We start from the raw sequence: 27154 nt of genomic DNA, 5'->3' as shown, positions 1-27154 counted from the left end.
ACAGAGCTATGTAGGTTACTGCTGCACTGTTCATAGAAGTGGCCATGGTGCTGAATATGGCTACTCAGACCAACAGATGGATGGGATGCCCTTGTCTTGTGCTTTCAATATGTGTTAACTGGAGAGTTCAGATAGGGCATTTAGTTGTTTAACTGTACGTTAAAACAAATTTTTTATACTTATTTGAAGTGCCACCTTGGTTTATGAGTTAGTGAATGCCTGTTCCAAAACGTCATCTTTTTAGTAGGTCCCTTTTGATTTAGGTGGAATATTTCAGATACAGTCATAACAACCCTACCAGCATCCCACTAAGTAGGCTGCATGATGCTTACCTAAAATATAGCTGACTCTGAGAAAGACAACAAATAATTGACAAAGTGAAAAATCAGCAAGGGCTAATACCTTCAAATGTCTAAAATCTCCAAAAATATATATATTGTGGTATTGAAAGACATAGCTCAACAAAGGATTTTATTTTCATAATAATTTACTGTTCTGTTAAGAAACCACCAAAAGATGAATTATCTCTAAATTTATTGGAAACTACAATGCTTACTTTACAACTGTAGTAAATGTTAATCCTAAATTTAGTGTTAACACAACAGATAATTTGTACCATATGCATGAGCTATTTAAAAATATTCAGGGTCAATGTAAACTTCAAATTTAGGAAACTAAATTCAGAGCTCTACTTATGCTTCCTGTGAATTTTATGGTGGAAAGAACTGGAAAAACATCTCAAAATCCAGTTTTACAACTCATTTCCAAAATAAACAAAAAGCAAAACTCACAAAATCTGTTTCTGAATACAAAGTTTAAGATTAAATCTGCAATAGCAGAACGATTTAAAGAAAAGTACAAAATACATATTGTTTCTTACACCTTTTATGGATTTTGCTGCAAGGGAGGGCAAATCAAATTCACACTAATATTTTACACTTTCTTCTTGTAATAGTGTTCACCTTCACAGGCAGCATACTGCCAAGAAGCTAAGTCAAAGAGTATTAATGTTATGGAGGATTTCTAATGTATTTCTACATATGCAGTGTTGCATATCATCGTAAATGTCACAGTATACAGTTTAAGTTGCACACACACGCATCTATACGTATACACAGAATCATAGAATGGCTTGGCTTGGAAGGGACCTCAAAGGTTGCATACACATGCAACCCGTGCCTTCATTATGGTAAAAGTGCAACATGTGCTTCTAAACTTCCAAACTGCAGTACAGGAAACAAGTTGCCAGATCAATAACTTTTGTAACATCTGTCAGTGAAGTCAACACTCAGAAAGACTGCGATCATTTTTCATCAGGTGTAACCATTCTGTAACGTGGGTCGTAAGTTTATCTGTGTAAAACCTTCCCTTTTCTCATCGAGAGTTATTGTGTACCCCAGGGGTTTTCTTGTCAGTTCAGGAAGTAAGGCTTTTCATCTTTACACAAAATTTTTAATGGCAACTGACCGAAGCAGAATTTGCTAAGCTGAAAATGAAGCATATCAAAATTTTCCTCTGCATAGTAGTTACCCAGGCAGTTGTAACTGAGCAGAGTGCAGAGTACAAACTTCAGCATCAATGGCCATATTCCACTAAGGATTGGCCAGCATCTAAAATTTTCTTTACTTGGGGAAAACAATTCTTTGGATCTAAACTTTCTTGGCTCCAGTCCATTTCCATATTCTGCCATGCATGTATTCAGAAAAGCCAGTGATGCCTACGGGAGTTCTGTGTAAAGACTTAGGGAAGAGTCTCGATACGTATTTGCAGTCTTACAAATTTGTGCATATTGTTTGGTTGGTGTTGGTAGCCCACACCTTCAAAACTGTTTCTTTCTATGAAGCAAAAATACGTTAACCTGCAATTACACATTTTCATGTATAATCTGGAAAACTTATGTATTATTGATAAAGCTAGATGGAATTGAATACTGAAAGTATATCAGGAAAACAACACTTCGATGTCTTTATTTTTCAACATATTCAACACAGTTCAGAAACAACTATAATATAGCTTTTATTTTACAAAGTTGACCATTAAAATATTAAAAAGGATTTAATGTCCATTGACTAGTAGTATAATATGGGACATGCATGCTAAAAGGAAAGTCAATTTCAGATGACAGCCATTTAATAGTGGAAAAGTGAGTTAACGAGAAAGTTGGCATAAATGCTTGAAAAGCATGTCCCCTCATATCCCTTTATCCTAAGGCAGCTTTCCCATTCTACTGCAACTTCCCTACTGTATCCACTTTCTAACCTTTAAACCATGACAGTTTTAATTTTAAAATATTTAGAAATACAAATAATATACCCAATAAAATACATTAATTATGATGAATGATAATGGGAAAGAAAATCTGGCATAGTTGTCTATGTGGTAAGGATTTTTAACGTGGAAACAATCAAAGATACAGAAAAGTCTTTTCATTACTGACATTGGTGAACTACATCCACTGTGTTTACTTCTCTCCTTTTTGCCATCGATGCTGGTTTTGCTGCTCTTGTTTGAATCAATTTTGTTCACGTTGTCAGAGGCACTGCAACTGTTAGCAACTGCTGCCAGGACTCCATTCCTTTCTTCTTCAGCCTCTTCATCCTCATCCTGATTGGAAACAAAACAGCACAGCAGGAACCTAAGTGCACATTTCATTGCCTATTTACTTTAGAAGTGAAGCAAATAATAGGATTTTTCCTACAACTCTTCCTGTGGTTCAGCTCCGTGATTCCAAGGGCGAGCATCCACAGGCACCAGACAGCTCCTTTCAGTTTTCAGAGCCTCTGTATACAAGTAAAACACACCAATTTACACAATAGCTTACCAAAGAAGCTTTCATAGGGCTGCAGAGCAAAGCTGAATGTGCTCAAATATGGCACACTAAGCTTTATCTAAGACAGCAGCAAATCCACAAAATGAAAAAAAAAAAAAAAAAAAAGTAAGCTGTCTTCAGCTCAGGGGAAACTCTCGCAAAAGGTAATGTCTACAAAGTGAGTAAAGTGGGGCCCCAGCTAGCAGATGGAGTAGAGGGAGTTACCAGATCAGTTAGTGAAGCTGGTTGCAGCCCAAATCAAGCACCCCAGAATACGAAATGCCTTCTGCAAAGCTGGCTGCTCTATTCCTTGTGCTTCATGATGAAAAAAGAATTAGTTAAAATAACAAAACGCAATTAAAAAAAAAAAGACGATCATAAAGAGGCATAAGCTGCACAACTAATTCAGTACTAGATAGTACATACTACTTTGTTTCAAGTACTGAAACCCATGCTTTAAGTTCAAAGTTATGCTAAGATTAAGCACATTTTTATGTGCTTCGCTGCATCAAGACAGCCCTGTGGAGAATGTTGTATAAGCCTTCTGGTGGGTTTTGTTTCTTTGATTAGAAATGGCTCAGAGCCATGAAGTTCATGTATGAAATCTTCACCCTTTGAAGTCAGCAGGTTTTCTGCCACTGACTCAAAGGACATGGGATTAGACATCAGCTCTAAGAAAACTTTCTTGAAAGTTCTGGGGTCTTAACTCTGGTTTGGGATATTGCAGATACCAGCAGATCCAAGCCACAAAGTTTGGCTCCAGATTTGTATCTAACCTAAACCTAATTTTGAAAAGTTGGAAGGGGGAGTTGTCTTAATGGAGGCAGTTCTACATCTAACTTTAAGTGTCTTCTGATGCTTTTATTACCTTCCACATCAGGGAGCAGCAAGCAAACGAGAAAAGGCTAAAAATTTGCTTGTGAAATGTAGAATTCAGAATCTCTTTCCTCTGACCAATTCACTTTTTCCATTTGCATCATGGAAATAACTAGATTAAACAAGGACAAACTTTAGAAAAGTTAATAGGTACAACCCTACGCATAGCCACCCTAAAGCTCATTTAGAAATAATACAGCTAATAAAGACAATGAATGCTCATTAAGCCATTTGACAGATCACCATGCTGGTGCAGAATGGTTCTTCTGCCCAGGGTACTTGCAAACAGCCTTGTTCTTGGGCCTTTCTTCATCTAAAATTAGTAATGTCCTTGAAAATTAAAGTGGAGTCTGGACAGTGTCCTCAGACTGCTGTGAGTCAGTGAAGCAAGACAGATGGAGATAGAAAAAGGGATTATTATTGCTTTCCATTTTCAGTTTGAAAAAAAAAAAAAGTCTAGTATATTTTATTTGAGAGAGATAATCATAGTTCATCACAATGTGACATCCTTAAAAATACACTGACTACAAGCACTTATTCACCCCCCACCTAGCCTCCTGCAGCTCTGTGAGAACTGTGAAACCAAAGGCCAGGACAAAAATCTGCCTGTAAAGCACACAGAGGATCAATCCACAAAACTCCGGTCCAAACCTTAAACAATTCCCAGGCTAGTACTAAAACTCAAACCCGGAGTTTTCTGTGGAGCCCAGCTCTGTTAGAAATACCTGGCTCTCCTATTTCAGAAAGCTCCCCTGGCCAAGGAGAGCACCAGGGCTGGCAGGGGAGCCCCCACTGCTTCAAACACAGCGCCCAAGCTATCGCCTAACGAAGGCGCTTGGCGCTTCAAAAGTGAATAAAATAAAGGAACCTGTCAGAAGAATCCTGACTTTTTTTATTTCCAGTGCTCTCATTTTTCAGAAAGGGAAAAAGAGAAGAACATCTATACTTCAAAAATGGCTGGATTTACGGCATTCTTCTAGATAAGAGTCTATTTGTCTCTAAGGTAGGGCTGGCTAAATGTTGGTACAGAATTAGTTGTACTGCAGAGCGTGAAAGGACATTGCGTGCGTACCATTTTTCTTTTCACACAACCACATGTGAACAATCCGCAGGAGGCTGATGCATTATTAGGCTGTTCTTAACTCCTTTCTACTCCCTAAGAGACATTTATAATTTCAGCAGCAAATACTGTACGTGGTGCATACGTATTCAATTCTGCTTGTGGTGTTGCAAGGCAGGGTTCTTGCTTAACAGAGATGTATTTACACTAAAAGTGCTGGATCGCATGGCTTAAAAAGGGGAAAGTTAATCTCAAGAACAGCCACAAATACTAGTTTATATAAAAAAAAAACTACAATCTTATAAACTGGCACTATGAAGGGACTTTTCAAACTCATTATGGAGAAATGAATATGATGACAGATTAAGATGTTTCACATTATTAAAAAAAAGCATTACAAGAGTTCAACTGTGACTCTAATTTTAAATGTCACACTACTTAGATTTCTCTGGATTCCAACTGTCAATGAGAAAATGGCAGCTGGCACTAAGAAGGGCTCTGTTTGGACACAAAATTGATAACACAAAATATAGGAAAGGTACTGTACATCTTCTGACACTACAGGGGACATGCTGCTGTGGCTGCTGGTTATGCTCGCTGAAGTACTTGTTGACATCTACCAGCCAGCAGAATCGAGAAAAGTTGTTACTGCCATTGAATGCATTGAATAGATGCTCAAGATTAAAAATATCTCAACCAGGAGTGTTGCACACCTGGAGCTTCTTGAAGTGTTCATACAGAGCACACAATGTTGGCACAGAAATGCCAAGTATGCACAACACTGCCCTTGTAAACTAATTTTCAATTTTCAGTCTTTTCCCCTTTCTGCCCCAAAGGAAGAGGTTTAGGCGAAAGACAGATGAAGTCCAAGAATGATTTCTCTGCTTTATAGAAGGACACAATTCACACCTGTGTATAAATGAGAAACTCATGCAGTTCACATGAATGGCACACTTTATCTGACCTTTTAGCAGGTGGTTCCCCTGCTTTGGCCATTCGCTTTGAAGCTCTGTGGGTACTGCTTCACATAATGTGAAACCCTGTAAGAGCATGGATATGATGAGCTGTTTCACCAGTTTTTTACTACAAACTGGAGATCACAAAGGTCTCAAAAGAACTTCATATGCCAGTGCACAAGTGCTTTAAAGAACAAAGCAGAAAGCAGTGCAACTAATTCCTACACAAGGCAGAGGTTTACATTTTCAATTCACCTCCTAAACTTATTTACATAATTCTGAGTGCAAACATTATATCAGCTCGCATGAGAATAACAAACTGAGAAGTGAGATTTCTAATTACCCTATGTCCACAAGAGCACATGATAATGAGGAGAACACATTTGTGGTGATGATAATCACACTGAAATTTGTTAAGTGCCTGCTAGACAGTGACATGACATTTTAGCTAGTACTTCTGTCCTTGTGATATTTTGTTTTTCACTGTGAAATGACAAACAGAAGCCAGGTGTGCTCTATATGGCATCCTGCTCAGTAAGCAGTGCTCATCTCCTTGGCTACAGTACAAGAAAGACATGACAGGCATTTTCCTTATTCTAAGAAGTCTTGATTTGATCTAGGACCCACCAACTGTCTCTTCCCTATGCTTGTGTTTGTGTGGGCAAGCAGTGAGTTGGACTTGCTCACCCCTGATGCACAAGAAGGCAGGAAACATGCCTAAAGTAACAGATCACCCCTTTCAGTCATTAAGTCTATCACAAAACTGCACCTTAAGTCTTTCTTCCTTGTTTAGGGCTGTACTTCCACCTAATTCCATGAGTTCTCACATCTGCTCCATTTGCAAGTACTAGTGCCAGTGCCCCATATGAAAGGGAAGCTGACACACGTAGGCAAAGGCAAGGGCAGTCATAAATGCCCTTCATAGATCTGAAAATGCTTAATCATCCAAGCACCAAAGCACTTGGCTTTCTTACCTCCAATAAGCTTTCTTTTTTCTTTTTTTCCACTCTATGAGCAAATGACAACCATTTACTTCACAAGATGGATATGCTCAGAGGGAATTGTCACTGATGCTATCTTGCCAGGAAAAATGACCTTCAGGCTTCCCACTCAAATCCTTAGTCAGAACCAGTATTTGCCCATTTGTAGACATTCCCCAGTTAGAGTATGACTTTTAAAACCCACTGGGTGGCTCACCTTTGTGGCCGTTTTTCAAACCTTCTTCACACACCTAGATCTGATGGCAGCTTTGTTTGAACATAGTCCTGTGCATTTACAAAACTCATCTCACATTCACACAGCCAAAATCCCATATTAGTTGTTGAAATATCTAGGCGTAAACAAACACACTTCAGCTGATCTTCGTTGTTTTTAAGCTTTGCTACTTGAACTCGAGACAGTAACCTGTTTCTTGAACCTATTGAGGAGCTTTGTTTAGGCATTTGCAATGCTCTGTTCTAGTATTGCTTAAATTGTTAACAATCTTTCTTCTGGCCATTTAACTGTACAGCACTCAACCAAACATCTTCCTGTATTTTTTTCCTCACATTCTCATTTCTCATGCTTTACCAAAAAATTCACGTCTTTATCTTTGTCTAGAAAATTCATAAGCTGCTTTAAATTTTCTTTTTTGTCATGCGTATTAGACTCAGTTCCATAATTAAAAGCTTTAAGACACTCAGCTTCCAACTTTCTCATGACTTTGTTTTCACTGCCAAACACTGAAGATGGAGGATATAACAGAATTTCTTCATGAAACTGTCATGATTATTTTAGCAAGATGACAACCACCAGACTCAAAAATGCCTATGTTGATTTGATCCTTTTTTATTTTAAGTCTATTTCACAATATCTCACCGTTCTAGGAAGCTCATTAGAGCAGCAAAAAACATTGCTATAATAATGACCCAGAACAGAAAGTGAATCACAGTCTGAGCTTCAGTTGCAGCTGTTCAGAAAGAAGGTCTAGGTGGAAGGCTATAAGGACCTGATATACCTAAGACATGAAGCTGTCTGCTAGTAAGCTGATTCATGTATCATGCAATATACAGAAGGTTTCCTAAGTGGTAGATGATAAAACTTTGTTTGCTTTTGCTGTACAGCAGTAAGATCAAGCCACCTTGCTCAGTCTAATTTTTGAACTGTAAGAAAGTGTATGCCATTGCTTGTGAGAAGGTGGGTGCCTGATTTTTGTGATACATCTAGCACATTGGTGTTTCAGTTTGTTTGACCTCTTCCAAAAAGTTCCAGGAGTACAAATCCTTTTCCTTTTTTCTTGAGTTATTTTGTTATCACTGTCATTATTCTAAAATACAAAATTCTTTAAATACATTTACCATTAATGCTAAATAAGATAACTTAAGTCTTTTTAGCAGATACAATTGAAGTCTACTTTGTAGGTCAACAAGGGAAGAATTAAAATACCTTCGGAAGTTCCTTTGAGCTGGGTCGATGCAGAGTGCAGAAATGAGCCACAGCATATTCTAACAACGCTCCAAAGATGAAACTGAAACAGATACCGAGGTACACATCAATTGCCTTAATAAAGCAATTAGCATTTGGGAGTGAAGTCCTGGCTCCCATCATCAGCGTTGTCATAGTTAGGACAGTGGTAACACCTGTGGAACACAAAAATATAAATTCTGATAAAACAAGGACAGCAATGAGGCCCTCCAATGCATTTGGGAAACCAGGATAGTCTTTTTCCTGAGCTTCATGAACACCTAGTACGCCACAGAATTTAAAAGGGCATGTTTTGAAAAGGACACTTCTAAATGCACTTGCGATTCTGAAGTTAAATGCTTGAAAATACTCAAGAAAAATGTTTGGAAAGCTGAGAAAACTGGAAATTAAAATGGAAGATATTTTCATGCTTTAGAATGTATATTATTAACTCATCATCATTGCAATGCAATGCAAATGCTTCCTTTAAAACATTCAGATATTTTTCTCGGTGTAGTTGTCCACCAGCCTCACTTGATGTGAAATCTTTTCTTTGCTATTCTATAGAAGTGTTTTTCCTACCCCACCTGCAGTCTGATCAGAACTGATTTGCATTTTTCCCTTTCAGAATCTCCTTTATTTGAAATTAATTATATTTAATCTCATAATTCTCTTATTATTCCTGTGTTAATTAGTATGTATCATTCACTCTCACAAAAGCCTCATAATTCTGTCTGTACATAGCATGCGTTTGAATATTTTGAAATGATTTCCAAAATGACTGTTTTTTCCTCTCCTTCCAGTAGCTTCTCCTGTCTCCAAGTCTCCTATCGCTACCAAGGACATTTACTTTGTTAAAGGCTTCAAGAAGAATTTGCATGATGTGCTGCAGATGGCAAACTAGAAAAGTAATTCCTTAAAACTCAGAAGCGTTTGCACCTTTTGGAAACGGATGCCATGTATGCGCAATAAAACAAGCATCTTAATGCTCCAACCCTTGTTTTGTTTTGTTTTATTGGCTTCTCACCTATGCAGATTCTGGCTGGAACTGATGACTGGCTTATCCAAAATGATACCCAGGAGAGCACAACCAGGAGGATTGATGGTACGTATGTCTCTAGTATGAAATATAAGATGTTTCTCTTGAGTTCAAAGTGAAACACTAGTTTTGGGTAACGTCCTGTGAAAAGAGCAGGAAAAAATATTTTGAAGGTACAATTCACAAAAAGTTCTTTAAATTATCAACCAGCATGATTTTTGCACATTGCTATACAATAAAAGCTTAACAAATAAGCTTGAAAAAATTAAGCGTTGTGCTGAAAAATTCTAACATGAAGATTCTACATTGAACTGAAGGGAAAAAATCCATATGTGACATCTAGTCACTTCATATCCAGAGCTTCATCAAAAACATCTTGAATTAGAAATTTAGAGGGGGTTAGTGTGGAAAGAATAAATCCATCAACGCATGGAAAGGCAAGGAAATTTCAAATCACCTATGTATTTAGCTATGCTTATTAACAAAAATTACCTCTATGAGCTACTATATAAACTAGCATAATAACATTCATAGCATCATAAAGTTAGCATGAGTCTTTAACTGTCTCACTGATCTGGTTTATTTTGATTTTCATTTCATTTACTGTTGCTCCAGATGTGGATGACAGGTACTTTCCCTAGTACTACTGACCTAACTCGCATATTCCACTTGAAAATAATCAGTGGTTTTGCATCTTCAGTATGTTTTCTTTACATTAGAGCAGTGCAGTGTTTGCATTGTTCTAAGCAGTGTCACTGTTATCACAGTGCTGTGGCACTTTTAATAGAGTGACTGCCAGAAGATGAAAGTTCAGGCCCACAGAACCAAAGACAGAATCAGGTTTCATTACGGAACAGCACACTGGTAAGCGAAGTCTAAATTTGAATTCCAGCACACTAACTGAGCAAAATTTAGCTATGCTGGGGCAACAGAAGTGTAGGATCTCAAATTGCTACCTGTCCAACAGATCTAAGGCAAAAGCTTGCTTTTTACTAATTTAATGAGCTGAACAGACTTTTTATTCTGAAGTTCAAGATTAAGTATGTTTAACAGCATTCTTTTAAGAAAATTCTTGTACTACGTCGATCATATATATAATATAAAAATAAAATAAAAATAATGATAATCAGTGAGAGAAAGTAATGCTTGAATGTACTGTGGTTAGATAGCCTTGGCTTCATCTGTATTGTTCCAACAAATGTCGATCTTCAGGAGGTACGTCTGTTTGCAGAATTACAGCACAGTGAATGCACCTCAGCAACAACATCAATGTGCACAGACAGGCTATTTGTGTATCCCTCAGGTGTGCAGCGAGACACAGCGTCAAAGAAAAGCACTTTCAAAAGCTTGAAGTACAAGTAATGGATGCCAAGAAATGCCTTATTGCTGCCAGACTAGAGAATGGATAGTTAAAATTCAGTTTTTAAGTGTTGTACAAACTGAATCTAGAGAACTATAAGATTTGCTAGATTTTCTAAAATCAGAAAGAATTACTAGATTATGTAGTCTGACCTTAATCACAGGCCATTAAGTTTTCCCAATTATCCCTTATTTTGAACTCATTCACTTTGTCTGGAATAAAGTTCACCTTTTACACAGCCATCTAGACTTAATCTCAGGATATCAAGACAAGCAGCATTCATCAAATAATCTGTTACATAGATTAAAATCATTCTATCTATTAAAAATGTGTGTTTAATTTCTAATCTTAACCTGACTTCAGCTTTCTGTCATGTTGTCTCTGCCTTTTCATTACTGGATTAAACAGTCCTTTGGTAGGCAATTCTTTCTCCTTCTGAAGGTATGAATACACTGTATTTAGGGTTCTCCTCTGTAAATTCAACAAGCTTCTAATGGTGGAAAAAAAGGATACAAAGATAGACTTCTCCTCCATGAGGCAGGAGGTACAAAGACTATTTATGCCATTACTGTCATTTTTGTGTGAAAAGAGGAATATTAAATTAACGTACACCTATCGATATAGTAATTTTTACCAATACAGCTGTTCCCTTAAAGTTCATTTTCACCCATCAAAATTGATTTTAAGTGTTTAGTGGACCAAAGTAAACCACTCAAAAATTAGGAAGTGCAACTGTTAACTGTGCAACATTACTTCTGCTTTTGTCTGCATTCATCCTTGTGCTAAATCAAGCACTGGTGCTACAGAAAAGCACTGGGTCTGTACAATAAAAGGCTATAGCATAAAGCATGTTTAGGGAGAGAGAATTAAGTTTGTACAGGCAATTGTAAATCTGTGACTTTCTACTGTCCAATAGCAAGCATTCAAAACCTACATAAAAACTGTTAAGAATGTTATTAATAAGCTTCTATTTAACTAGAAATCAAGAGATATTTCTAAATAGAAAGATTTTTTCTGCAGAGTTTGTAACCCCGACCATCCTAACTGCAGCACATTGACAGCTAGTACGCAAAGGATGATGGCATGGCCATTGCAAGTGAGGGAAGGGTGTCAGTCCAGAGCTGGCGTGGGAATGCAAAGGATGTAATCCATCAGCAGGGAATTGAGTCCTCCACAAAAGTCTTGTCTTTCTGTGCAAACCCCAGGGAAGGATGTGGTGCCATGTACCCAGTAAATGGGATGAAGGGATTGGACAGCACTCCTTATAGAGTTCCACAGACACTTGGAGTGACTGTGGTTCAGCCACAGAGATTTCCTCCAGGAGGAAAAACTCTGAAATAGTCAATACAGAATAGTCATACAGCACCATCTTCTCCTGGTTAACTCCCTACATCTGTCTCTCCATTCAACTTAGTGTAAAAGCCAGATGTGTATATGGGAAGTTAGTTCAAAATATCGAACTTGAAATTCACACTTTGCCATTTTGCTGTGATTTCCAAGCATGGACAAGCCTTTTGAGTGTTCCCGTGTTCTTTCGTGTTATTTTTCCTGATGCCGGAAATTTCTCAAGCAATGTGAACAACAAAGAAAAATAGAGATATAACAGCTTATAGCTGAGTGGTTTTCAGGGAACAAAGAAAAGGCATTTCTCTAACCTTAAGGCTTTCTGCTTGCCAGAATCCAAAAACACATCATGGACATGATAATAGTGGTGTCAGCATTTCTCTAAAGAGCTCAGAAGAGTTTTTATAATGGACATTTTGAAGAAACCTATATACAGAATTCATATGAACTCCTCCCATAATAAACCAAAGGAAAAAGAGGCAAGAAATAGTATGTAATGCATGTGTAGCATCCTAAACAAATGAGCAATGAGATAAAATAAAGATAAGGAACTACTACAGTCTTTTTTATCTCTGCACTCCACATGTATCAAAAGTTATGTTTAAAAAGAAACAGATTTGCTACTACAGTTATGTGCATTGCATATGATAGTAATGATGCACAACTACCTTATCTCATTGGCTTTCACTTGCACATCCAAGACTGTGATGCTATAAATCAGATCAAAAGTGAAACAGGTGCATGCAATCTTAATCCTGCCTTTACTAAAGTTAACTCCTGAAAACTGTCAAGCCTGCCCCTTCCTTGAGTGATACCGAGAACAAAATCTTTGCATTAAAGTAAGAAGATGGTTTTTTATTCAAGTTTTTAGCCCATGATGGATGTCACCTCAGTGTGTGAGTGCTCCAATTTAAATTTGATAATGTGATGGAAATAATCTCTGTGCAGATAGTTAATTCTGCAGTGAAGGCACAGATTTAGCACTTACCAAGGTATCAAATCACTGTGTTTAATAGATTGTCAAATATGAGCTGAACCTGAATGGCTGTCAATACACCTATTCTTAACCTGCCAAAAGGTGAGGTAATCCTACTCAGGTTACCCAACAGTGAAAGAAGGTTAAGCTGAGTAACTTTGGCTTTATAGAATTTACTAGAGGGCAGAAGTACAAAACTAGACAGTAGCTCTAGCTGACAGATGAAGTACAAATCCAGATAGCAGACTACAGTCTCCATATATACTCCCAATTCTCTCTACTGCTTTAAAAAAGAGCACCCTAGAAAATGGAAGGAAATGAACAAAATCAAATTTCAGGGGGTTCTAGCCGACTACTTCTAGTTTAGTGTCATAAAAATTATACCAGTTTCTTTCTCTTAGCTGAACAGGTATAGGTCTAAGTCTGAGGCAGATTTTTCTGAATGCAAGAAAACACAGCTTATTTCTCTTATAATTTGGCTTTTGGTTTTCACTTCTAAAGCAATATTCTAATTTACTGCACTGCCCACCTGACACTGTTAGATCTTGCCATAATACCGATGATTTTAACAACACTTATTACTGCACTGACTGAGAAATAGACAGTGAGAAATAAACCTAAAAACAAACACACACGCAAAAAAAAAAAAGACAGGCTTCCTTATCACTCTAGATCATCCATTTTTTAGATATGCCAAAATCATTTCAAAATCATTTTTCTAGCGTGTCTGCTCCTGGCTGATGGCAGAATGCTGCCTCCCTGCGCTTTCTGCTCCCCCCCAAAGCAGCAGACAGTCACAGCAGAGGAGCCTGAAGGATGGACTGGTGCTCTACAGACAGCATCCCCATTTTAATTTATGAGTATCTTCCCACAGTTACTTCTTATGGACTTGATGAACTCTACTCCAGTAAAAGAAAGCTCCACATCACTCTTTATGTAAGAAGAAGCACTTTGGTATCCTGCACAGGGGTGCGCAGTCAGGCACAAAGAGTACATTCTTCCCTATCATGAAATATGTATACCAACCCCTTGGGTGCCAGATAAAATGTGTGATGTACATCTCACACAAGCATCAGTATAACTCTACTAATGTATCACTTTCTTCTCTGCCTTCACCTTTTAAGGGGACAGTACAAGAGAGCACCTATGTGCTGAAATTGTAGTTTTCATTATGTAATTTTTTTTTTTACTCGTTTATAACAAAAATATATCTTAGGAAATAGTACTGTTTCCATTATTACCCAACAAACAAGTTGTGCAACTGTAATGCAACTTATCTGACTCGTAAGATGCTAAGAGTACCAATATACATGGGTAATATCACAACTCCTTTGTCCCTCCTTCAGAAAACAAATCATAGTCTTCTGCTCTTCACAGTCAGGATCTTATAAACTACTTCCTTTCCTGTTTGTTCTTCAGAGGTGAACAAAAGGAAATGAAAGATCAGGATGGGCTTCTCAGCATGTGTTTCAACTTCACAAAAATGCTTTACAAAAATTGAGCTTGAAATTCAAGTTTCCTAAGAAGGAAACATACTCTTTCATGTAGTAGCTGTGTGCAAATATGCATGTCTATTTAGCTTACCTGTAAAAAAAAAATTTAAAATAAAAAAAATAAAATAAAACTTACAAAGACAATTATGCCGCAGGAAGTTTTCTATGTGTTTGTGTGTATTTCTGTCTGTACTACAAAGAACTTTCCAGACGTTAATAAAAAAATAGCCTCTTACTAGCTTACTAGTGTCTTCAATGTTCATCCAGTTCATTGCCTTTCCACATGCTTTTCTGTTACTGTAACTTTTTTAGTGCATTTTCCAAAACCGTTTTCATTCTAAACAGTTCTAGCTTTGGTAAATACTGTGAAGCATTGCAGAAATATCACAAAAAGAACTAATGATGGAAAACTTCTGTACATCAACTCAAGTGGAAAGGCTTACTTAGAAAGAGTGATTATCTGAGCGAAGAGCTCAGGCAAGTTGAACATACATGGTAACAGATACATATGCATATGTAACTGCTTGAATCTTAGCTGAGGTCCCCAGATAAGATTATACTGAATACAGTTCTGGGATTGTTTTTAAGACCTGTATGTCAAAGACAAAATTATCAGAAACAACAATTGGAGAGCAATTACAGATTATAAAAGAACTGATAAAGTGAATGACAGAAGTTATTCAGTGTACTGCACCTTGAAAAAGAAGACCTGAAAATCCTAGAAAAGTTAGACTGCTGATTAAGAAGAAATCTCCTTGGGGAACTGCAGAGGGTCCAGGAGAACTGAGCAAGGTAATGTCTCTATATTTGGAGAGAAAGACCATGAAAAATCCTGCAGACAGACTTCAGACAAGGAACAGCAGCCAGCTCCCCTTGCAGGCTTTTCCAAGAGGACAAATGCCTTATTATCACCGTGCATCAAGGACAGGAGGCTGACTTTATGCTACTGTCTCTTCTTTCCCTCTGTTCTGCCAGAATAATACCGTTTGGATGTGCCACCTTGCTGACTTCACGGTTTCTAAGAGTGGAGGTCTGCCTGACAAAGCTCTGCCTGGCTTCTGGGCAGGGGTTGAGGACTCCGTGTTAAGCTGAGCAAACTGAGCCTCAGTGCTCTTGCTTCTGCTGAAAATTTGGCAGTAGGACTTCCGTAGCGAGAGCAAGGAAGTTGCCAGTCAGCAAAGCAGAAAAAAGCTATCAGCAGCTAATTACCCTCAAGTATCAAATCCCTTTTCTGCTTTTTCTCTGATTAAAAATATTAATAGAGACTGATGAGCTATCAGTTGCTGTGAAAATAGAATAATTTATTGAGTGGGAACACAGGATTCTATCCTGTGTCCAGAACTTCTTGGTACCGAAAACAATGGCATACCATGGCATACACAGTGTCTTTTAAGAGATACCAAACAGAAAGCAGTGTTAGTGCACAGGAGAGAAAAATCAGAGTTCAAAGTTATCTCAAAAAGTACCAGAAACAGCGTGAGTAAAAGAAGATGCAATTCAACAAGAGGCAAATACTACTCAGACAGGAATTACTAGCTCGAAATTGCAAGCTGAACAAGGTCAACAATGCACGGGAATTTTCTGCAAGAAAAGCAAATATCAACCTGGAATGGATAAAGAGGAAATGCATGAAGTAATCCCCTCCATTTACAGAGGACATCAGATAGGAACAGGGTACCCAGGGTACCAGCTTGTGTGCAGATAGAGCACAGCAACAAAGATATGAGAAAGTCTACGGAAGAACAATAGCAAAGACAGGAGATCTAGAAAAATGTTTTTATGAATTAAAGAGAGGGAAGGTGTTAGTCTGAGAGAAGATGTACCTGTTTTGAAATGGTGAAAGAGCTGCTGAAAAATAGCAGGAAATTTGTCTTCCTTATCCACAGTAGACAATGCAGAGCACAATGGGTTTGAAATGCAGCAAGGGAAATTAGATACAAGGAAAATATGCTTTTAATAATCACCAGAAAAAATCATCTAGGGAGGCTGAAGAGTAGACACTTTGGAGGTTTGTCTAATTTACTCCTGAAAACATCTGTTAGAAGTTGGCTGTTGGTATAGATGATCTTATCTTGGGACATTAGAATAGATTAAGTGAACCTTATTTCTACCATTATTTACACAAAAAGCTAGACTGTAATAGTCTTTAATTCTTTCATGTTTTTCCAGTAATAAAGGCAATCTTTTTACATCACCATTTATTACTCTGAGAACGCAGGTGGTGTTGGCTAGACAGCTAAAATAAAAACCCAGCAGCCACTGATGCACATACTTGGTTTTCGGGTCCAAGAGAGTGTGTATCAGTGTCTGCAGAATAAGGATTATAGTTAAAGACCTGCAGAAAGAGGTAAATTCATTGCTAGAACCAATGTCCAAAATGAAATTATTCTGTGTCAAGAAAAAAATCAACTCAAAACTCTAGCCAGCAACATAGTTAACGTTATACAAAGTAACTTACTATTATGTGATTATAATAATGTCATGACTATTATGCGATACATGGTGTTCTTTAAACAAGATTAATCCATGATGTTCTTTTCTTAAATTTACTGAAGTTGCTTATGCGGGAATTTTGCTGACCACGTTCTAATCTTGGCTCTGTCTGTGGTTGCATGTGAACTTGGGCTTTGTATCGCTGTACAATATTTCACTTGCACAACAGCTGTACTGTCTGTTCAAGTTCAAATCCCGATTGCTTTTTTTGCTGTGTTAGGAAATACTAGAGAAAAGCAGTGTTGTAGTATCTTTAGCTTTAGCCTTGTGAATCATAACTGTTATTTATAAAACACTTTCAGATATCTATTAATCATGTTAAGGAAATCCAAAGTATATAATTTTTCCCTTCCAAATTGATTACATAGTTCCATAATTTGTTTGCTTTTTTGCATTTATTATGGGCTACAGTAGGCACTGCTTTCCTAAAAAATCTGTAGAAAATAGCACCTAAACCATAGACTTGGTAGAAAATTAAGAGGATTATGAGATTTCATGTAAAAATACTGCATAGCACTTCATAATGTGACTTCCTTATGCAGTAGAACTGAAACAAGCAGATGTGGGAAATCTTAATCAAATTAAGTTGCATATGCTAAGACATACTAAAACAAAAAGTGCCTTTATATATATGATTATTGCCAACCTAAGGAGAAGACAGCATCATTAACTGAAAAAAGAGCACAATTTATCTGACCATGCCACTTCAGTTGTAATTGGAAATTATTCCATCTGGTAAAAAATAGAACTTTTTTTTGGCTTTCTGGCACTGTCTGGACTCTGTGACAGAAGGTGGTAAGAATTAGGCAGTTTTTCTCTCTCTTTCCTGTATGGTGAACAGGTTCTAATACCCTTCTGGGCAGAACAGCAGTAAAGACTTATTCTCCTTTGATTGAACCTGATGTTGCTTAGCCTGAAGCTACAAAGAGGAGGAAGGCAAGCAGATGTCAGTTATATAAGTAGCAAGGTACTTTGTGATCCCTGAGCCTGCTCTTATGTATTTCTTTTCTACTTTTATATCCATTTAGAGAACTTTGACTTTCAGCCCGAATTAATGCCTGAAATCAGACCATGAAGTTTCTCTGGGTCGTATTGTTAAAGTAGAAATACCCAGCAATGCAATACCAGAATGATATGTCAGTGATTCAGACTTAGAAGCATACAATCTGGTGAAACTACAGCTTTGAAGGACGTGTGTCCTCATTTAAAGATTCCCCTTGCACATTCTCCTTGGTATGTTCGCTTGGGCAGAAGAGAAACTGAATATGCAGTGAAGAACAGCAATGAAGGACTTAGGAGCAATTCAAGGAGCAGAAAGCACGTTTGGCACGTCTTGAACTCTCCGAAAGCCCTGTCAAAATTTCAGAAGGAAAAAATAAATAAAATAATAATAATAATAAACAGGAGCAGACTCTTTAATGAGGTCAAGTCCTGCAGCGCGGGGAAACTTTCTACAGCTGTTTTCTAAGATCAGCAGAACAGCAGGTCTGTGGAAATGCTTCAGACCTTTTCCTGGGCAGAGGAACCACACGACAGGCAACCTGCACTCTGCTGCCCACCAGGCTGGACAGAGGCTGCCACAGATAAAGAGCAATCCCTACAAGCACTAGCAACGAAGCACAACTTCTTGGTGTTCTAAGAGTACCCAGCATATTCACAGAAATTTCCATGGCCGAAGAAAGGCTTTTGTTTTGCCACATAAAACCAGAGTCAAAATCCCAGAAAGGCTGGGAACTGTCCTGAACTGAGCACCCAGCGTCCATGGTCTCACTCAAATTTATATGCTCAACTTACAGGTTCTTCTTCTTTCAAAAGAGTTCTTCCTGACATTACACAGATAAGTAATGCATTGTTCACTGTTCTTTGGACAATATGTAGCCTCCAAAATAACGCTGTCCAAGAAAATACTTACAAACTTCCAACCTTAAATTAGCTGGGTCTCTGCTGGTAATATCTGAGAGATTCATGTAAGGCTTCAAGAACACGATCCAATAGAAAATGAAAATGTATCACCCAAAGAGAAAGCATAGTGCTTAGCTTCTGAATACTGTTCGGTTTCCAGAGCCATATTCCAAAGTGTACCTAGAAAGGGTTATAAGGGTGTTTTTACCTGTCTCATATACCGCTTCAGATACCGAGGTAAAGTGGTCTTCTACTGTATATTGTGCCAGCCGGAGTGTGTCCAAACCTCGAACTGAATCATTTCCTCTCGTCCAGTAAAACATGACATCATTGATGTTGTAACCCCCTGTAGTGATACACAAGCCAACAAAAGTGTTTATTTTACACAATAGTTAATTTGTGCAGAGTACAGTTATGGTTCAGCTGTTTCTTATTTGTCTGCCTGAAAGTACAATGAGACATAAACAATGACTTTTCTGGCAGAACATAATGCTTGTTCACAAGAAAATTCCCAAAGACTGAATATGCAAAGGCTTATCATTTAAAGGCTTGGAGGTGGTCTTTTTTATATCTTTTTTTTCTCTCACACAGATGACAAACTAACAAAAGAGATTAATACCATATGGTATTTTAAAGGCAAAAGCTATTAAGCTTTAAAGAAATACATTTTTAGGAACTAGAGCACTGACAGCATTTGGACTAAATGTTGAACATGCCCTTTGTTACATGCCAGGATGCTCTTTCTTGGTCGGTCAGATGACGGACAGTGTATTTGGTCTTCCCATCAGTAGAAATGAAGGGCTGAGGACTCGTGTGCCAGAGCTGCACTCTGAGTGAGGCCTGGGACATCACTGGGATAGCATTTTGGCTTGGGAGCTTGGACCCTTCCCAAAGGCATCAGCCTAGAAGCTGGTGTTTCTGCAGGCTCAACAGCATGGTACGCTTCAGGGGCTGCGGGAGATGTGCTCTTAACCTTCAAGTGCTAATTAGGAGCTGAGATAGGACACGAATCATCTATCAGAAGGCAACTGTATTTCGCACACACTTGTCAATATGCGTCACAATCATAGCTAAAATACCTCCGTAACTTTTTCCCATTATATTAAAAGGCAGGCAATTTTCAGACTAGTGTATATGATTAATTCAAGATTATGTTAATGTAATTTACATATTAACAGGGAACATTTGAACATCTTTTCCTTTAGCTTGCTTAGATCAATCATTCTTGTATATGACAGACTTTTATTGTCCAAGTTAATAGCTAAGCTTAGGGAACAGAACTACGAGTAGATGATTATTTTTAGACTCCAGTCAATTGTAAGTAAATTAGACTGAGAGACAATAATGCAATACATTGCACTAGGGTATATGCTGTAAGAAGAACAGAATTCTAGAATCACATAAACAGAGATGCATTAAAATAAAAAAGGAGTATTTTAATACTTTTAATTTAATGGCTTTGGGTCTTGCAATACCAAAAAAACTGATTTCTTATAGCCATTTAATGTAGGAAAAAAAGGAGTTCAGAAACTTCATTTCAAGGAAACAATGTGCTGTTTACCAATTAAAATGACAATTTCACCTGGAAATTCTTTCCCTGACCATCCTTTAAATCTTTTTTTCCTCTATCACTGGAAGTTTTATGAAAATTTATCATGGCCAGGGATCTCTGCTCTCCTTTTCACACTTAAAGTAATTAAAGCCAAAACACTGTTGTGTTAAAAGACTAAGCCAAAAGCATAGGTGTCCAAGCTAAGATTCTGATTCTCTAAGACTACACTCTGGGAAATATCTCAGACTTGGGAGATGAAAAATAAAATTACGTTCTTATAAACAAATGGTTGCATGGTCCTTGGTCAAAACAAAAAGGTTTGTAAAAGCAGCTTTTATGCATGATAGACAAATTCATTTTATTCTCCTCCTAAATGAACTGCAGATAAAGTCTAGGACTACAAAGTACCACAGTATTTTTTTATTTTTATTAGATATTGATTGTTTCAAGTAGTGTGAAATGGGAGGAAATTTCAATGCCCAGCTAGGTGATAACAAGTATATCTCCAAATGGAGGTTCTTTTGCTTTGGAAAACACAATAAAATGGTTATGTTAAAGTATTTTCGTTAGCTGAATAATTACCAGGTTTTGATCATCCTTCATTTGAAAATACCTTCAAAATACTAATTCCAAAACTCTGTGAAAAAATTCCTTGGGGGCAGTCTTCCAGATAGTCAGTAAAGTTAAATAGCACATTGTTCCCTCTGCGTAATGTTATTCAGGGGATTAATACTTCACTAATTATAAAATGTTTAAAAAAATTATATGAATGAGATTCTTAACCTATGTTATTTGACTTTTACAAATAATCTCTCTTCTTTTTACATGATACTGAGTTTTCATTCTCACTAATTCCTCAAGCCCAAAATGTCTCATTACTGTGCTTCGTCGATATTATGCAAGCAGCTAATATCAACGTTGATACAATGTAAGCAGCTAATATCAACAGGGTTAACTGCAGGAATAGTAAATTTGGGATTAAACATTCATAATGCCTAATACAAATTAGTTTCTTTATCATTCTGTTGCCAATTTTAATTTCCCTTGATTGTCAAGCACAAGTTAAGTGCCTTCACATGGCTCTTCACTGAGTAATGCTAAGGGATGAGTTCAAAAAGAAAATTTCAGAGATGGGCGCAAAAATGAAGATGTATCTGGACTGGTCTGCGTGTGAATACAAGGGAGGAAAATGCCCTCAGCACAGTGTAAATGACTGGCAGCGTTTCCTCCCACGTCAGAGAGGACAATGCCCCCACCGCACTAACTGGTGCCCTACTATCCCCTAAAGTGATGCAGTAACAGTGAAATAAACAATAGAAATCTGGGGCTCAGGTGTATTGGTGTAGAATGTAGACTTCAGATAGCATTATTAACTATTAGTAATGGAAGAGCATGTTGTAAAGGCCACAAGGGATGTTTTATTGCGTAAAGCCAGTACTTGATAATGTCACGTCATGCTTGTTTCTATGTTAGTAAACATTTAATAAAACACCTAGCACTTTATTTCAGCTCAAGTATTTGCTGCATCTTTTACATTTTATTTATGAGTATTTTTATGGATGTGTATTTGTGTGGATGTGTGTGCATGCTCGCATTCACAATTCTTAATTCCACATAATGGTATTTGCAAGCAGTACTCTAGGATGATGTCCTTATTTGCCTATAAATTAACATTGCTTATCTCATGAGGGAGCAAACACCATTTCCAGCATACCCATAAGAAAGCATGAAGTGCACTGAAGATAAAGGGCCATGGCTAAAGGCATATTCTTTCCTTGTGTAATCATCATTTCTAGCTGTTTTCCTCAACACTAAACCCAAATGACATGGGAGCATTTGTGATGACATTACCATTTCTTCCCCTTGGACAGCAAACGCTTGTGTACTGTTGAAAAAGCAGATGGAATCATTCTGAGCAAAGCTTATTTTTAATTACATAGGGAATTCTTTTTTTTTTTTAATCCTGTCTCCTTTAAATCCCCACATTCCTGTGGGACATATATTTCATTCTGAAACTAGAGTAAATATTAAATGACTCATTAAGCAATGTGTTCAATGTAAATCCAGGTATTTTGACTTACCAATATGCTCTTCCAAAGGAAAATAAATTAGAGATGAATCCAAATTCTTATTGAAATTACCATTAAACAGATCTTATCCTTAAAAAACAGCTGTTTCTAGAGGAACTGCTGTGTGAGGAAGATTTGGGGGTTGATTCCCTTTGTTTTACAGTCTAAAATGAAACTTTGCAACCATCTTCTGTTAGTTACCAACAAGAAATGAGGAACACACACACACCCTTCTGAAATGCTAAAGAATAAAACTCAACAAGTACTGGAAAACTTTCCAAAAGAACATTTTGAATATATATTGACAAATATTTGAAAATATTTTTTCATCTTGTAGGACATCTCTTAGGTGTCCTTCCACATTATTCCTACATTATATTATAAAATATTTTGCTAGGATCTTATTCACATGAGTAACAGAAAAGCATTAATTTTAAACATGCACATTTGGGCATTTGCAAAGTGACCATGTTTACAATGTATTAGGGAACGTATTTTAATGAAAAATATGAGGACATATTGATAAAATCAGAACCTATAAATAATATTTAGTCTCAGTCCTTCAACTTATGACATTTTTCCCACAGCACTGGCACAGAGAGAATTAAGCCATAGAATGATCTGTTTATACCCATCTCAGAACAGAACTGTCTACGCAATTACCTTTTTTCAATATGAAGACAGTAAATTAATTAAATATGAACTCTATGCCTTACAAATAATTATTCTAATTTCTTTCTTTCCTACAGGAATCATGCCTTAGGGAAAAAAAATCACAATATCCTGAAAGAGAGAAAAGAGGCAAATCTGTCAAAAAACATTTTCTTGCCTTTACTGGAAAATCCTGCTCAAAGAACTCCCCCTGCAGACCGACAGAATAACTACAGGACGTCCTGCAAAACAGCTGATTATCTTCCATAGTTTCATTTAACTTTAGCTTTTCAATACTGCCATGCTATTTTCGGTGAAGCCTTATGAATTTATCTTTGTGTACAAATACTATTTTAATTCAACAGAGAGTGGTAGCGTGCTGTCACATGGCTTTTTTTCTGAATATTCCAGCCTCTTTGACAGATCTAGTAGCCAGTAGCCTGTCGAAAAAAATCAGACATTTTTGTAATCGTATAAAAATAGAAAGAATAACTTCTCTTACAGCTTTCCAGTTGCAAGGTACATGTCTGTTTATCCATTGGGTATTTGGTTAGATCCATGCTGCACGCAACAGTTGTGGTGATCCTTGAAAAACATAGTAATGCTGATTATTAATGGGATAAAATTGTTCATCAGTAAAAAAAAAAGGACCTATGTAACTTTCTGGAACTAATATTTGTAGGCAAGTATCTATTGCAGAGAAAATAAATCTAAATTTTACTGGTATCTAATGTGAACAAGTAACAGCACTCAAAACAGGAAAGCACTGCAAAACAACTGAGTTTAGCAGCAGCCTACAAAGGGCACTTTTTCTCTTTTCTCACATGTAGCATACATTTTCCCTTTGTTATAGTTTTGCAGTTTATTTTACAGCACTCTTACATTTAGCAAAACCTATTGTAAAGAATAATCTGCAATAAAAAACGCAAATCAGTCACTGTATCTTTCTTTCCTCTGTGATGATTTCAATACGAAACTAGAATGCCAAGATGCAATTCCTATATTTTGTCTACGTGAAAGCAAAATATCTATTTAGCGAAGAAATTGAGACCTAGTAGTAAATTTAAGAATTTAATCATATTAGTCAGTCATATTATGTATTTGTAAAACTACAAGACCATGAATATTCTACTTCTGAAATAGACCAGTTTCTTAAGCATAAAATCATGCTAACCTGAGAAGTTTAAAATGTACATAGAAGCCAAGTACAAAGGCTGGTATGTGGAATATACATACCGTATAGCATACAAGACTGTTCCATTAGGGTATATTCTTATAAGACGATTCTCAACAGTGATATCATGAAGAAAAGACTTTTTTGAATCAACTATGAAGGTATCTGGTACCCACAGCATTTCCACAAGCCGACCATCTAAACTTAAACTCTTATTACCATCGAAACAAAGCCTCTCATCAGTCCATCTCTGCCTTAGAAATATGGTAGCTGTGTAATCCTGAAATACAAAACATATATATATATTATTCAGAACTAGCCACCGTTATTCTGTTTTACAAAAGTACATGGAACTAACTACTGAGCACAGATAGCCTGTGACTCTCTATGTCCCAATCCTAAGTGCTGGCACTCAGATAGCAGTTGTACTGGCTCTCATTCTGCCAAATTTTCCAGCACTAGATGTGATGTTGATGTCATTAAGAAATATTATCCTGAATAGATTTTGTTCTTACGGTCACTGAAACTTTACAGTAAATGCTGAGGGCTTCAGCCTGCAGCTATAAATCAGCTGAAGTCATCAGAGTTTTGTCAGCACATAATCTGGCTCTGTAAATCTTCAAATCTTAGAATGACTTATATAAGTGGTTGCAAACAGCATTTTGTTCACATAAACCACTAAATAATATATTTTTAAGAAAACTTTAGGAAAAGTTGCATAAATTCAGATGCATAATGGCAAAAGAAGTGAGTGTAATAGGAAGTTACAGAAATATAACAAATATATCATCATCTTCTACCTCAATTTATCCTTTCAACATGACCAGGGAAACAGCAGTGCCAAATTTATTGAGACCTTGAAGATAGCTCTCAGCCCAATTTACCTTCAATTCACGTATGCCTTGTCTTACGTTAAAATCACACAATTTCTTAGCACCTTTTTAAGCAACTTTTGATTTTATGGTGTGTTTTTATCAGTATGATAAGTTCATCTTAAGTTCTGACCTTACTTTTTCTTTCCTAAATACCTGTGAATATTTGCTGAGTACAAAAGGGATTTTAAGATTCAATTTCTCTGGAAGCCTGAGTGAGGTATATTTCTATACACACACAGAGACAGACAGATGCATACACACACTTTCTAGTACTGAATATATGCCTAATGATTTTTGCCTTTTGGTTCTACTTAGGCATGTTGAATCTTTAATTAGAAAAGTATACTCCATTTCATAGTTTGTTCAAAAATAACTGATACAAAATGTAATGAAACAGCTGGAATAAATTAATATGTGACAGTAACAGTAAAAGAAAAATAAAATGATTTCAGCTGTCTAAATACAAGGGAAAGGAGTAGCTTCAAAGTCACGTGAATGTATCTTTGATTTTCTGAAATGCATAGGGATTTATACATTTCATCTGGAAAATAAATACTGCTTTACATACCTTTCATTAAGATTAATGCTCAGTAGCAAACTTCTGTTTGTATCTACAAGAGGTATGATGTGTCTGCTTTTCTATACAAGTATTAGTCTAGAAATCTAGTCATTAGAAACTCAGTACTTACTATAGTGCTATAATTACTTTCTGTAGTGAAAGTTAATCCTTCTGCTAACTCACAGACTGCACAAAGAAAAAAGAACTCAAATTCATACTGCCAGTAGCTGTAAACACATTATCTTACCAACAAGCAAAAAAAATTGCAAAATCTACAATACCATATTTATTTCTGATATTGTATCAATGCTTGCAATATCCAGACTCATTCCAACTGACACAGGCCCATCTGAAATAATAAACAAAAAAAAGTGAGCCAGCATCTAGCAGACAGTGACTTAATACACAGCGTTCACAAGAATCCTCCATGACATTTTCCATCTTTTTCTAAATGATTAGTAGCTTTTCTAAAAGTATCACTAAAATTCTGATTATGAAAGAATTTTAATGATTTCATAACCAAAGTTTAATACTACTAGAATAACATTACCTTGGTTTTAATAATCATGTTTTAATTCCTAATGTGGTTTTATATGATTTTTCTTTACCCCCTAAAAAGAGTGCTGCGGAAAACGTTGCAGAACAAGGTGAGGAAGGCACAATCCCTGTTGTACATCACACCCTTCTGCTCTGAGGTGCAGAGTGGTGGAAAGAATTCTTCCAGTTGCAACATCTGGTCCATCAGATGTTGGTGAACAAAGGAGTTGCTCCTGGCAATGTCACATGCTTAATATCCAGATGGGATATCTGAATGACTTTATTTACTGCCTGTTTAAGAATACACTGTCTATACCGTGTCACTGATTTTAACATTGTCCACTTTTGTCCACTGGCAGTTAGCTTGTGACTTAGATACCTGCATTTACAAAGAAAGCTAGTCACTTTTTATTCCTTTTAATAATAATATCAGCTGAACGTTTACTCAGTGTGATTAAACACCTCACCTAGGTAGTTGTCGTGATGTCATTGTAATGTTAGTATGCGCAGGCTCTCACTTCCTTGTGAATGTGTATTTCACAGTGTCTGAAGATCACCAGCTGTGCTTCTTAAAAAGCAGAATTTGTGCAGAGCTTTCATGGAAAAATAACACTAGTCCTGGTTGAACATGTGCAGAATATATAACAAAGCAGATACACATAGAAATTCCTATTAAATACGTGCCTCTTTCCATGTACCTACAAGAAGCAGAGAATGCAATACTTAGAAAGGAAGGAATAGTTTAGATACAGTCTGTGCAGCTGATGGTGTCCAGAAACCACATGCCCACTGCTGAAACCTCCTGTGAGGCCACTTGCAAGGTACTATGTAGGTAGCTCTTATATGACCTCATACAGCATGTAGAGATCAGAAAGATGAGATAAGATAGATCTCCCGTTTGAACAACACTTAAAAAAAAAAAGTGTCATTCTAAAAGGTATCTGTGATTTTATTTTTTTCAGAATAATTTTCATTTGCAATGCAAGT

General features: G+C 36.9%; 1 protein-coding gene across 7 annotated transcripts in view; it reads right to left on the bottom strand.

The window, feature by feature from the left end:
- Positions 1–1941: 1941 nt before the first annotated feature.
- Positions 1942–27154, bottom strand: part of LOC106037449 (gamma-aminobutyric acid receptor subunit pi-like) — a 47071-nt gene continuing 21858 nt past the window's right edge. For 5 of the 7 annotated variants that reach the window (XM_013183402.3, XM_013183535.3, XM_048060543.2 and 2 more), the window contains 7 exons: positions 25912–25979; positions 24259–24476; positions 23525–23607; positions 18959–19096; positions 9171–9323; positions 8126–8319; positions 1942–2604 (listed from right to left, as the gene is read on the bottom strand). In XM_013183402.3, coding sequence (XP_013038856.2) covers positions 2293–2604; positions 8126–8319; positions 9171–9323; positions 18959–19096; positions 23525–23607; positions 24259–24476; positions 25912–25979 — 1166 coding nt within the window. In that variant the 3' untranslated portion in view covers positions 1942–2292. Of the gene's footprint in view, positions 2605–2635; positions 2781–8125; positions 8320–9170; positions 9324–18958; positions 19097–23524; positions 23608–24258; positions 24477–25911; positions 25980–26634; positions 26866–27154 lie in introns of those variants that run through there. The other 2 variants (XM_048060545.2, XM_048060546.2) reach the window with 2 other exon arrangements.

The sequence above is a fragment of the Anser cygnoides genome, chromosome 7 (assembly GCF_040182565.1).
Source record: "Anser cygnoides isolate HZ-2024a breed goose chromosome 7, Taihu_goose_T2T_genome, whole genome shotgun sequence".
Lineage (NCBI taxonomy): Eukaryota > Metazoa > Chordata > Aves > Anseriformes > Anatidae > Anser > Anser cygnoides.
This window is presented reverse-complemented; position numbering and strand designations above follow the sequence as displayed.